This window comes from Trachymyrmex septentrionalis, unplaced genomic scaffold (assembly GCF_001594115.1).
Source record: "Trachymyrmex septentrionalis isolate Tsep2-gDNA-1 unplaced genomic scaffold, Tsep1.0 scaffold37, whole genome shotgun sequence".
Lineage (NCBI taxonomy): Eukaryota > Metazoa > Arthropoda > Insecta > Hymenoptera > Formicidae > Trachymyrmex > Trachymyrmex septentrionalis.
This window is the reverse complement of record NW_017305536.1, coordinates 3905867-3920083: the sequence shown is the minus strand read 5'-3', so window position 1 is coordinate 3920083 and position 14217 is coordinate 3905867. Positions and strand designations below refer to the sequence as shown.

The following is a 14217-nucleotide window of genomic DNA, read 5'->3' as shown; positions in this document are numbered from 1 at the left end:
GAGATGGAAGTGAGCTCGCCCTGCCTACAGGCGACGAACTCGTGCCAGCCCTCGACGACGAGTTCTCCGCAGTCGCAACAGCAACAGCAGCAGCAACAGCAGCAGCAGCAGCAACAGCAGCAGCAGCAGCAATCCCCGCAACACCCGTCGCAACACCATCCATCTTCCCAATCGCCGCAACAGGCGCAGCAACAGCAGCAGCAGTCACAACAACAGCAACAGCAGCAGCAACAACAACAATCGCCGGCGTCATCCTCGACATCGGCCTCGTCCACAGTGACACAGTTGCATCATCACACGCAACATTATTATCATCATCAACGCGCCACCGTTAGTCCTATCGGCAGCAACGGTTACAGCCAGCTATCGAGATCTCAACCGCAATGGGGCGCTCTTCATCATTACGAGCCACCGACGATACGTCGAGAGGAAAACGGCAAGAGCTATCTGGAGCTCGGTTCGAGTTACCGGGCGAACGAGCGGTGTTGCGAAGGTTCCAAGTCCAGCTGGTGTCGGCGCGGCCGGGCCTGTTACAGGCAGCGGCGGCTCGCCGTGCTTAACATTTCAATGTGCAAACTCGCCAGGTACCGCCAATTCCCGGATCCGAGCCTCCACCGATCGGTACTGATCTGCAATACTTTGAGACACTTGGAACGCGAGATGGAAAGGGACAGGAGTCCACCACCTATGGAGCCGGTCGTGCCGGCGCCAATCGCTCAACTGCAACCGCCCGAACAGGGTAGGTTAACACCTTTCCCTGTGCCCCCAACGTCGTCGGGCGAGACCGACGTCGATTCTGGCATCGGTGACAGCGACGACAGCCGATCGATCAATTGGGGTAGTGTGCTATCTTTATCGAGTCAGTCGCCGCTCGACCCGCTCAACAACAACGAATTACTGGATGTGGACATTGGGCCCGATCTCGACCTGGATTTTATGCCCGGATGGAAGCTGACGCCTCTTTCAGCGGACGACATTCTGAGAAGTACAACGACGACCCAGGAACAGCATCATCACCATCACCACCACCATCATCATCATCACCATCAACATCATCATCACCAACAGCAACAGCAGCAACAGCAACAGCAGCAACAGCAACACCTGATGTCGTCGGGGAGCAGTTGCGGCAGCAGCTGCGGTAATAGCAATGTCATTGGAAGCGCCGGCGTCAGCAACGTTGGTAGCAGCAGTAGTACGCACGAGTCGTTGATGTGTGTAGGATCATAGCCCTCGACTTTGACGTCGTTGAGTCATCTCATCGATTTCTATCCGCTAACGCCGCAGGGCAAATAAGTCCGCGCAAATAACTAACGCAGCTCGCGATCCGCAGTTTGTGGATTTTGAAAAGGCGCGCGGGCGAGAGGCAGTGGTGGAATATGGGATCTCTCGCCCACCCTCTGGAGCGCTCGACGTCCGGCCGGCGACTCTCGAGGAGCCGCCTTCACTTTCTGTTTCGCGTTAATTTATTATCGCGTCAATTACACGTGTACACACTAATACATGCAAATGGACACGTACACCGATACCGATACAAAAAAACCTTCTGTGACACTTTTGTTCTTCCTCCGCTCTTTTTTCTACCACCGCTCCTACTCCATCACTATCGGCTACCATTTACCGACCGTACCGTTACCATTACTTCTCTATTACCATCCCTCCCGAAACTATTTACCTCCTCTCTCCTGCCCCTCCCCCCTCCCCCACTATCGTTATTGTTACTTCTATTACTATCGCTACTATTGTTAGTAATATTATATTACTACTCTTACTCTAATACTATTACTACTATTACTATTATTACTATCGCTAATCAACGTGTCTCCCAACGTTCTGCTCCCCGAGGGACGGACGCGTCATGACACGCGGCATCCGCAGGTGCAGACAAAATAGAGCGCTCTGAGGGCTTAACGAACGAGTTAAGAACGGGGAGAGAGAAGGGTGGATAAGGGAAAGAAAGCCTTTACTGTCCGCGTGTCGACAGGTGCTGCTATTCGCGATGATCTGGTGTCCTGACAAATATTCGGACGATAACTTTCGTTTATTAAGCTATCGCGTACATGAGACCCGCGTGTATCGTCTCCGCCGTGGAATTTCGAGACCAGGTGCAAGCGTAATTTACACACGCCTCGAGATAATGTATCTCAAGATTTGAGAGGAAACTGCCGATAATGATCAACTCTTCACACAATGTGTAGTAATGATTCGATAAATGTGATCCTAGGAAGATTGAGACAATGTTTCTGCGCTTGCATTTGCAAGCTCGAGAATCCACGTGCGAATCCTCCTCGAAAGGTGATTAAGAGGTACAAGAAGATGTACAGAGAGATTCGAGAGAACGGACAGGAGAGATGTGTGAGAGAGAGAGAGAGAGAGAGAAAATATGATATTGACTACCGAGAGAAAATATGATATTGACTACCTCGAGACTGGGAAAACCAACGAAAACGTTGCGATCGAAGTCTTCCGGCCTGGGCAGCCTTCTGCTCCCTCGCCGTCCTCGTTCGCAGCCTCAGATCGTCCGAGGGATTTTCTTCGTGGAATGGCGCGCGATGTCGAGGTCCGCGTCTCTGGGAGGAACAATCGATGATAATCACCGACGATACGCTACTCGCGCATATATATATATATATATACATATATACACGGACACGCACCACATGCATTCAACAATATATACACAACCATACAGACGCACATACAGACAAACAGACAGTATACATACGACTGCCGTGGCCTAGTCGTACGGTGCTACAGGGCGGCTGCATCCTGGTGCTTCTATCCTCTGGACACACGACACGCACGCACACATACACACACATACATATATACAGAGATACATAGACACGGGCATACATTAAGCCGAAGACGTACCGAATTCACACGGATCGCTCGTAGCGTCCGTCTCTCGGGGTCGTCGTGACGCGGTGTCCTGCCGTCGTAAGCGTGATACGATGTAAGTCGGAGATGTCGGCGTCTCGAAGTTGAGACACTTTCGGCACCACCGATCCAGCGTAGATTCTGCTTGTTCGAGTGTCACATCTCGTGTGTCGGTAGATTATTAATTAAAAAAGGCCTGAATCTAGCTATTAAAAAATTAATCGGATCCTACATAATGCTCTTAAAATGGAAATACCTGGCAATCATTTTTGTCTGATATACATTGACATACGCTATTACGGGACTTAACATAAGCTGAAACGTTCATCGCATTAAAAATAAAATCGTAATTTATGAACGCGCAGCAAATTATTGAACAGGTTGAATCGGGCTGGTGCAATTGGGTCTCGATTAATTGTTTACATGTTGCGAGGAAGTAAAAGAACAATGAGTGAGAGAGGGTTTGAAACATTTGCGTTGAAACTGCGGGATGTGTTTGAGCTTAAAATATGCGGTTTAATCAGTGAGCGTATCCATTTAAGAACATTACGAGCAGAACAAAAGTTATTTTCATATAGCGATTTTACGAGATCTCACAAATAATCTTTGTCTACCTTGGTTTTTACATTATATCTCTATAGGATATAAACGCGCGCGCGCGTGCGTGTGTAAAGTGTGGATGAAGATATATATTTGTTATTTTTATTTTAAAGCGACACGTGTTTTTTAACGTGAACGCTCACTGATTAATAATGGCAATCTGCGCACTGATTATTTTTTCAACGAATAGTAATATTTATTTAGAATTCTTTCAGAATTTTTTTCATCGCGACTCAGCGGGGAAATATATGCCGTGATTGTCTCAATCACAAAGTCTAATCGCAAGTTGAAATGTGAAAATTAAGCATGCAAAGTAGTCCATTAGGTTTTCAAAGTCCATTAAGCTTCAACGCAACGGATTAACCCTAAAATGCATGACGTGGGCCAGTATAACTCGATTTTAAATGCGCGCGAACTCCGCATTAATTATTTTATTAGAATGACCATGAAACTTGCCATGAATAAATAAATACAAAAATATTAAAAAATTAAAAATGTCTTACAAAAAAAGGAAAGAAGGAGAGAATATGAGAACTTATTATATACGCTAAAAAATTGTCGTATAAGTAGAAGAGAGAAACGGGGTATAAAATGAGTATACTGAAAATAAAAAATGAAATTTTTTAAGTCTAATGAAATTTACTGTAGTTAATTATAACGAGATTAAAAAAATTACATTCTTTTAAAGACGTCAGAAATCTCCCTTCACACATATCCGTGTAATATCGGAAAGAGAGAATTATTGAAAAATCATTAAAGGGAGGTAATTGCGAATGGGGTTGCAACAGGCCACGTCGAGCGTACGTTTGTTCGTATGTATGTGTATCCCACGTGTGTATATGTGTGTAAAAGATAAGAGACGCGTCCCAAGGAGATTAACGCGAGACGCCGACGCCTTCGTGTGGATATCTTGTGTCTCGACATACGACGTCGACAAATGTACCTGCATTTTAGAGATCGGGATAACGTTCTCCCCTTCGGATCGTCGCACGGTGGCCACTGCGCGCCACTGATCTCCCATAAATGTATCATATGTACACACATACATATATATAAATATATAAAATAAATTAGAGAGTGGCCGGCGTGCGCGCGCGTGAAGAAGGCGAAACGCTCGGAGTTAAGGTCGCGATTTAAAAGCCCGCTCGACCCCGAACGCATCTTCTCGCGTAAATCCGTGCGCGATCTCGCCCTCAACGTCCACGAATCCATTGAAGAGCAGCTATACTTAAAAGCTAAACGATTTAAGAAAGTCTAACGTTACGAAAGAGAGTAATAATAGTAACTTATCGACTCGACTGATTACTTAAACGCGAGGGTGAATGTGAGTAAGCGGGAGTGCGAGAGAAAAGGGAGAGCAAGGAGCGTGCGTATGTATGTAAAAAGGGGTGATGTGTGATTATCGCGATATAGAGTTGATTTAAATTGTAATTATATATTATAATGTTCTCTCTTATATGACACGCGACACAAACACAAAACACACACACACACACACACAGCACATCTATACGTACACGAAGATATACGCGAGATATGCTAGGTACTTGTACATATATATATATATATATAGATATATATATATATACATATAAGTATGCGTTACTTATACTAAGTCTAAGCTCTTAAGCATAAACGCGAATCGTCGAGAAAGAAGAGACCCTTCATACCTTTCGTCCCACCCTGCGTGTCGACTATCCTTCGAAGATCCTTCCTCGAGTTCCATTTTCTACTTTGTACTATAGCACCACGTACGATTGGCACACCTTCTGTCAAACGCGCATCTTCCCTTTTCCGCAAAACCCCCCCCCTCCCCTTCCCTCCCCCCTCTTAGCACCCCCTTTCCACCGAACCGTCCTTGTCCGACGATAATGTTTCCCCCCATCCCTTTCTTCGCGCGATTTCTCCGCGGGAAACGACGAGCAATATTACTTTTAACAAGCTGCGGGGAATTTAGGGAAAGAACGTACGTACAAACCCATGCGTCTAACCGCGCGTGATTGTGTCACACACGGGTCCTTTGCGTATGCGTTGTATGCGCGTTGGGCGTCGAACGTTACAAAGTAACGGCGGGTGAGCGGAATCGCAAGCCGTGCAAATGCAAGGGCTCGCACCTCTCAGGGAAAGAGCAGTGTGATTAGACAGGAGAGTAGCTCCTTTCAGAGAGAGAGAGAGAGAGAGAGAGAGAGAGAGAGAGAGAGAGAGAGAAAGAGAGAAAGAGTTCGTCTTAGATCTTAAGTATCCTAAGCTGTCATTGGTGATCATCCGGCTATCTTTCGCCGTTAGCGTTTCACGAAACTTGTATCCGTCGAATTGTGATTGAAATTGATAAAACGGAAATCTAAATCTTTAATGTCTAGCCCGAAATTAGGAAAATACTCAATTTTCGAACGTTCGTAACTCCGGGACATCCCGCTGACTGAATCGAGACGAACGGAAGACGAATTGACAGGAGAGTTTTTTTTTTTTAGTTTCTAATTCGCCATCCAGTTATTGTACGCTGAAGGAAGGATTCGGTATGCGTTTGACTGCTCCACGGGAAAACAAGATGATGCAGCAATATTCTTTTCTAGAAATTCGTTTTTCTCACATGCCATTAAAATTGCAATTATGATTGTGATTTTAAATACGATTAGTATGCTGTCGCCATAAGTTATTGTAAATCGCCGATTTTTTGTAAAACGGTGAACAATAATTTAACTTCATCAACATTTCACTCACTGTTTTTCGGCGGAGCAGCTACGTTGTTCTTCCACGATATTGTTAATTACTGGAAGCGGAGAATCGTACGCGCGTGTCTTAAATCGCATACGTTTCCGTTAATCAAATCCTTCCTTCTCTTCTTCGAGAGAGATCGGGTAAAGTAATTCAATATTAATAACCATTTATTACCCTGGTGAAACAATTTTGCTGAAATGGTTCTATGTTTTGGAACGGTTCAACAAAATTGCTGAAAATTTGCTGAAAATTCACTGAAAATGAATTTTTCAGTTAACATATTGAAAAATCTGTTGTTAACTCGCTACAATAATGTTGATTCGCTGGAACTGCACTAAAATTTCTGTGAAATTTCTGCTGAGATTTTTCTGAGATTTTGTTAAAATTTTGTTAAAAATAAATTTTTCAACTAAAAATTGCTAAAATTAAATTGAAATTTTTCTAAAATGCTGAAACTTCGCCGAAAAGTGTTCCAAAATGTGAAATAATTTTAGTGGAATTTTTCTACCAGGATATTAAATCACAAATCAATATCGAGCAAATATAAGTTGTTCAATATATCTCGATCGAAGAGGTACTTACGTATCTTCCGTTTGTCCGGAGGCGTAAAAGTTCGTAAAGCATATTTCTAAAAAAGTAAAGCCCATACAATTACGTAAGCGTAATAGTAAGAATTGACCAATCACAGTCGAATTTGAGAATACGCGACTATGATTCATCAATTTTTACAACTGCAACCATTTGCAATTACGCTTACGCAATTGTAGAATAAGCTTAATGTTGGATAACCTTCCGCGTCAACAGCGTCTCGCGATCGCACGTAGTTGGATAACAATTGATAAAAAGATTCAGCAATTCTATCACGCAATTTCTGAGTCTACAAAAATTATCTCCAATCAAGCATCACGTCTTAAGCCTATTCTATAATTACTATTAATTAATTTGTGAGTATAATTATATGTGGTCGTAGTTGTAAGAATTCATGCAGCCGAATATGAAGAAAGTATTCGACTGTAATTAATCAATTCTTACAATTACGACACTTACAACTGTGCTTACGCAATTGTGGAATAAGCTTTGAAGAAAATATGGAAATCCATTTTTACCTCCCCTCGTAAATAATAAAAAAAAAGTCTGATTGTGGGACATTTTCAGACGTCTCAAATGTCCAAGAGACGCAAATCTTCGAGACCTTTAAAACGGACGCTGATGAACAACATCCTCGCGAGGTGGTCCAGCATTAAGCGCGAGAATGTGCGAGCGCTGCCGGCATCGGTACGTGGAGCTTCGCTTGTTTTTCTTTTCGCGATTACACGCTGACGCGTAGCTCGCGATCGGACACGCGTATCTCGTGAAGTGCCTAAAAACCGCCGAAGGGAGAAAGTTACGGCTGTTAAGCGCGACGGCAAGGCCGCGGCGCGGAGTCCTCGGCACGCCGACGTGCATACAAGTGACAGCGGTGTGTGCGACACGATACTCTGGCGGTTATCGCGTTTCTTCCCGTTCTTCCCTTTCACCTTTTTCCTTTTTTTTCCTCTTTTTTTTTTTTAACGGGATGCCGGATGGAGGCGTTTGTAAATAGTATAAATAGCACGTGCGCGAAGGTACGTTTAAGCGAAATGAAAAAGAGGATATAATAAGTTTAATATTGAGAAAATATATATATATAAATAAGATATATATTATATATTAAAAAAAAAGTGTGTATATATATATATATATATATATATATATGTATGCGTATACGTGTACGTGTGCGTGTATGTGTATAAGATTATTATTATTATTGTATGCATATATATGTATATATTTATCTTGATAAATAATATGAGGCGGCGACGAGCTCGCGCGGCGATCGATTCTTCCTCGTTGCGGTGATATTCGGACGAAATTTATTTTCATTCGCGCTTACGACGACTCGTGGCAATTCAATAATACTCGTCAAAAAATTTTCTTTTTTTCATATCTTGCTAATTTTTTCGAACCGACTTTACGAACAAAGATTATTTTAAAATAAAGTTTGACGGTAGTATCATACCTAGAACATATTTCTCTTAGAATTAATGAAAATAATTCACATATTAATTTGTAATTTGTCTCATTTGAGCTTAAATTATAATTATGTCAATGATATCTGATCGAGAATCATTTACTTTGCGTACTATATAAAATTTGAGTCAAATGCGAACTGATTTACCACCCTCGACTGTTTCTTCGTCCCTTCGGAAGGTTGTAAACGAAAAGCAAAAGTTCCAAGCGAAAAAGGGACGACGAGAAAGCCGTCGATTGGAAAGCGATCAGGCGCGCGCGACTCGACGCTGTCGTAAGAAATTAGGGCAGGAAGGATGCACGATTGTACATTGTAAATAGTAGCGCAAAGAACGATGGTTACAGAGAAAGAGAGACAGAAATAATTAATTTAAAGAAGATGAGAGAGTAATATGGGGTAAAAAAAAAAAAAGAAAGAAAAAAGGGAGCGGTTGCGAGTCGAGGCGGTGTCGTCGGCCGCGTCGAGCAAACGCACGGCACAGCGGCACTCTCGGATCATCCGGATTACAAGCGCTTTCCGGAAGTGCGTTAGCGCCCGTCGTCGCGACGGGATAGCGAGAGCCCGGAAGCGTTCTCTCCCGCTGTCCCAGCACCTTCGGTGCCGTTTCGCTTCCGTTCGCGAACGAATACGAGCCCGCGACTAACCGAGCGATCGAACGGCAACATCGCTGAAAATTATTCCGTGCTCTCGAACGAACTCTTTTTCGAGTCGTCCGCCTTGATTCGACCCTGACGCCGTGCGCTCGCAACGCGCGTGCCGGGTACGCGCGTTTTAACAGAGCCGGAGATATTATACTCTGAGAAATGCGTAATTGTATCGTCGACGACCACGCACCGATCACTCGATCATAACGTAGGAAGAGCGTGGCATATTGCGAGGCCGTTGCGTCTATAAAGAAAACTATAAAGGGGGAAAAAATATAAAATTATTGTATAACGAATATGACGAATTTTAAAAAAAAAGAAAAGACCATCGGTCATCGGTCGTCGCCGTTCGAGCGAGCAAGACGAAATCGCACGCGACTCGATCGGGCCCACGTTTTTACTTGCGCACAAAAAAAAGCACGTGTGCTCCTCGATCATTTAGGAATTGAGAAGAAAAAGATATATAATCGGCGAACAAGTGTTACACGGGAGAAAAATCGCAATTACTCTAGTCCTATATGCGGTCGACGAATAATACGGCACACGTGTGTTCGCGAGTGATCGGGCGTGTCGCCATTTCCTTTCGTTTCTCTTTGTTCTAAAATCGTGGAGTTGTATCACGTACTGTTCTACCAAAATATATTAGCAGCAGAACTGACAGTAAAACGGGGAGTCGTTTAACTGGATATTGAATGACAAAAGTTGAGTAAAAAGAAACTGCAGCGCACGATATGAAAAACAACAACTATCAAAAACAATAAAGAGTATTATTCTATATATAACAACGACTTTTATTGCACCTCATCTTTCAGCAATGCGGGTAGGCTATCAAGATATAAATGAACGCTTTCAGATGATTGCTTGCCAAGCCAGTTTGAGTATTGTTTATAAAGTTTAAGTTATGACTTGTAAAGCGCTCTTCATTTTTTTCTACAATATTTTTTATGGAAATACCAGCATCAGAGCATCCATCAAATCATCATAAATCAAATATGATCTTTACGAAGCCTGATGTGCAGCTTTTCGAACACCTGGACAATTTAGAGATTTCATATTGAGTATAACAAATATTTATTTTAATTTCATCATAGAGGATAAAATAGATACATTTGAATTTAAATATAAATGCGATTTTAGATGTTGACCTTTTAGATAAGAACTGTCTAGAAATTAAAAGAAAGGCAATGATTTCTTTATTATACTTACATATCGAGAAAATATTGACATATTCAATTTCTGTCACTTGCAATCACATAAAATTTCTTTGCTTCTAGATAGTAAGCGCATCAGTCTTTCAACAATGCATATCTCCAATAAGAGTAGTATAACCAGACAGAAATATTGTTTTATCAGTATAAAATAATCTTATCTGATTTGTATCTATATTCTTAGAATGTCTCTATATCGTTCCTTCACTAGTAACTTAAAGCTTCCATTAAATATTCAGTCAAAATTCGATGATTTCTTATATTCTTGTACTAATCAGGAGACTGTAACACACATGAGATAAAAAATTAAAATGAGAAAAATAATTTATCAAATATAGTATATAGAAGAATATATAGGAAAGTACTAGCGTCTTCAATTTTTTTATACCTTTTTTGATAATAACTTGTCAGAGATGAAGTTTTAATTTGCTCTCTTTATACGTTTTGATGTTTTCATGTTTTCATCATATTATATTATATATACAATTATCGTCATTATTACTAAAATTATTTAATTTCCGAAGAGACATTATTAACATAAACTTGAAGAATGTATCATGCATTGATATTCGAAATTACTAAGGAGTCTTGCTCGTGCATCACAGTGTGCTTTAACATATTTTTATTTTCGTTTAATGATTTAGTTACAATAACCGCGCTGCATCCATCTGCAGTTGTGCGTTTCATATGCTTTAACATGTCATTCTTCTGTGAGAAGCTTTTACCACAGGTCTCGCAAGAATAAGGCTTAACACCCGTGTGGATTCTCTCGTGTACGGTTAGCGCGGCTTTACGCGTAAAACCTTTGTCGCAAAAATGGCACTTATGCGGCTTCAGACCCGTGTGGATCTTCATGTGCTGGCTAAGATTACTGGAAGATCTGTACTGCGTATTGCACACCTTGCAAATGTAAGGGCGTTCACCGGTATGTATCCTTTCATGAATCAGCCGTGCCTCTCTCGAAACGAACGAATTTCCGCAATAATGACACATATGCGGCCTCTCTCTCAAATGTTTCGACTTCTTATGATATATTAACGAGCTTTTACTTGCTAATTTCTTGCCGCATTCATCACATTCGTAAAACTTATCGTCTCCATGTATGCGCTCGTGATTTAACAAGATGGCGCGCTTTGAGAATATTTTATTACAAATGTTACAACGCCATATGTCCTTATCGGTACATCTCTTCTTAATGCTGTCCACTATTTCCTCCTCGGTATGGTCTTTCCTGTGTATCTTTAATTCGCTCATAGATTTAGATTTGTAGGCACAAACCTATAATAAAATGTACAATTTTTCCTATTGTTTCCAATTATTAATTTTCGATCAGAATATTTATAACTGATATCAATGTATAAAGACAAACAATATGTAATAATTCATAATTTTTATAAAATACTTACACTACATCTATATCCTCCATTATCGTTATTATGCCGTTTCGTGTGTGCGATCATGTTCCCTCTACGATTAAACATTGCACCGCAAATCAAACATGTATGCCTATTAGAGCCATGCGATAATTGGTGCTGTCGCAACTGAATTCTTTTGTAAAAAGCTTTGCCGCATTGTTCACAACAATAGGGTCTGTTATCATCGTGCTGATTCATATGTTCTTGCAAATGAAATCTGTAAACACAAGAAACAAGTTGCATAAAATGTAATGCTCTCTGTTTTTCTGAATTTAGTTGGAATAATTTTGATATAAATTTCTCTATAAATTTCTTCAATTACCGTGATCTAAACATATTGCCACAGGTCTCACACACATGTCTTTTCTTTATAGCTTCGTCCAAATGAATTCTTTTATGACCCCTTAAATTATTGGAATGCTTAAAACTTTTTCCACACAGATCGCAAAGATAGGGTTTATCTATTCTGTGAGTAGCTTCGTGAATATCTAAACTAGACCACTTCTCATATGTTTTATCGCATGTAGAGCACTTCAATAATAATCGTCCCTCGTGCGATTCCACAATATGTATTAACAAATTTTTTTTGTTATGATATACTTTTTCACAATGACCACATCTTTTATTCATTTCAGTAAGATTTACATGAAGATGTTTATGATTATCATAATCCTGCTGATATTTAAACGCTTGGTTGCAAACAGTACAATACACTGATTCGCAGTTTTTATCAGTAACTTGCTTATCATCAAATGTTTTTTTGCGTGCCTGGAAATTTTTTATTTCATGATTAAGTTGCTGATTTCCGTTTTCTGGAGTTTTACACATATCTACATGTTCAGAGATATCTTGTGTCTTATTACAAACTATTTTATGATTTTCAAATATTTCCTGTGTTTCACAGAAAGTTTGGCACTGTAGACATATAACATTAAGACTTCCATTTTTGGTCTTATCTTGTTGCAAATTTAATATCTCTTCTCTGATAGTCTCACTTGCATTACTTTTACTGTTAACTTCTCTACAAGTTTGGATTAGAGTATTTAGTTCTAACGGCACATTTTTTGAAATGCTTTGAAAATCATTATTCTGTATTTCAGTACATTCTCCATTTTCTAATTCTCTTAAACTTTCTGAATCAGAGTTTATCATTTTATTTATAGTAAATGAATTAGGATGCAAATTATCGTCCATTTCTTGGATACACATTTCTTGGACTATCTCTAAGGAACATTCGTCAATCAATGAATTGTACTTATTTTCATATTCTGGCTATAAAACAAAATATTTATCAATATAATAAATATATTTTAAAAACATTTTTGATAAATAAATGTAACTTACAAAAATATTTATAATTACAATCGCATAATGTTATACTAGTTCTTACCTCTCTGTCAATATTTAGAAATTGTTTTAAGCGCATGTCAGTTTTAAGACATGAGACAACTAGTGAATGTGCAACTTCCAATTTATTACAGCAATCGGTACATACTTTCCGTGGTAATGAATCATTTATGTCAATCGAGATAGGCATATGTAAATTTATTCTTTCTTTTAATTTAAGTTCTATACCCTTGGTTGCAAAGATATCTATTCCATCCAAAGCGGATATTCCACAGATTCGACATAAATTGGCAAATTTGACAGAGATATTATGATATTCGTCTATTTCAACATTCATATCGCAATATGTTAAAGGCACATTGTCACCTATTTCTTGGAGATGCTGTGCCTTATGAAACATATTCATTGAGTCTTCATCGTCAGTAGTCAAGTCAGTCTCAAATAAAGTGGGAATGGTCCCTTCTTCTACAACAATGGGAATAGTTTTGCTTATATAACAGCGATCTTCAATGTGACGAGAACAAATGTAATAATTCAAATGCAATTCTGCATTCGATTTTGTAGCTAAATCCGATCTGCCACAACATTCTGCCCATACTTTGGCTCTATAAAAATTATTGTCAAGATTCAAATTATAAAACAATGAGTATAATAATCGTAGTTTTCGAGCAATGATAAAATAAGCATAATGAATTTAATAATTATCTAAGCATCAAAAATAATTCATCGGAAAAAAAAGTATTATACTTACGTGTCATTGTTGGGAAAATTGATAAAAGTGACACTCGAAGAATCCTTGTTTTCTGAGGAATATTTGCAATTTAACGCAGCGCAAACAATTCTCATCTTGGATGATTATTTCTAATTACAAGTAGAAAAACAAGTTTGTTGTCAAAGCTCTTTCCCATAGGAAGTTTCTACAGTTCGGAAGTAAGAAAACCGAGAAACGAAAAACTGTTTGTAAAGAAGCGCGACTGCTACGCCGATCCACTTACGTTCTACGAACTAATTCATGGCGCTTCATTTTGAAATTACATATAAACATATCCCAGTCTAAACTTACAATTAAATCTATATGGATTCTTTATGCTAATTAATTTTAATGAATAAAAGATAACGCAAAGTCATAAATTGCCTGGAAACGTAATTCACAAATATAATTTTGTAATACAATTCAGTTGTTAATGTAAATGTAATTAATGCTAAATTAGAAATCTATGTAAATATTGAAAGTGATATTATGAAATAGACACGATTCATCAGTCCGACATTAATATGAGTTCGAAATACGAATTGTTCAATAATCACATATATTTCCATCACTCATGAATATGAATTCATTTAAGTAGCGATCA

At 39.6% G+C, this 14217-nt stretch overlaps 2 protein-coding genes across 4 annotated transcripts in view; one reads left to right on the top strand and one right to left on the bottom strand.

Moving 5' to 3' along the window:
• LOC108750815 (basic-leucine zipper transcription factor A-like) overlaps positions 1 to 4145 on the top strand; it is a 4501-nt gene extending 356 nt beyond the window's left edge. Inside the window, exons 2-3 of one of the 3 annotated variants that reach the window (XM_018490595.1) lie at positions 4 to 84; positions 118 to 4145. In XM_018490595.1, the coding sequence (XP_018346097.1) occupies positions 4 to 84; positions 118 to 1230 (1194 nt within the window). In that variant the 3' untranslated portion in view covers positions 1231 to 4145. Of the gene's footprint in view, positions 1 to 3 lie in introns of all 3 variants that reach the window. The other 2 variants (XM_018490593.1, XM_018490594.1) reach the window with 2 other exon arrangements.
• A 3831-nt stretch (positions 4146 to 7976) lies between these two features.
• LOC108750679 (zinc finger protein 16-like) lies at positions 7977 to 13830 on the bottom strand. The gene is made up of 7 exons (XM_018490336.1): positions 13614 to 13830; positions 12906 to 13467; positions 11838 to 12787; positions 11507 to 11732; positions 10489 to 11378; positions 10099 to 10382; positions 7977 to 9923 (listed from the first exon to the last, which is right to left on the bottom strand). The coding sequence occupies exons 1-5, from the start codon at positions 13706 to 13708 to the stop codon at positions 10656 to 10658; spliced, it is 2556 nt and encodes an 851-aa protein (XP_018345838.1). The 5' UTR covers positions 13709 to 13830; the 3' UTR covers positions 7977 to 9923; positions 10099 to 10382; positions 10489 to 10655.
• Positions 13831 to 14217: the final 387 nt, after the last annotated feature.

Bases quoted from the DNA above. Each gene is read 5' to 3' on its own strand.
- LOC108750679 (XM_018490336.1), bottom strand. From the start codon at position 13,708: ATGAGAATTGTTTGCGCTGCGTTAAATTGCAAATATTCCTCAGAAAAC. The intron at 13,468-13,613 runs GTAAGTATAATA...TAATTTTTATAG, and splicing joins AATTTTCCCAACAATGACAC to AGCCAAAGTATGGGCAGAAT. The intron at 12,788-12,905 runs GTAAGAACTAGT...TTTGTTTTATAG, and splicing joins TTCTAAATATTGACAGAGAG to CCAGAATATGAAAATAAGTA.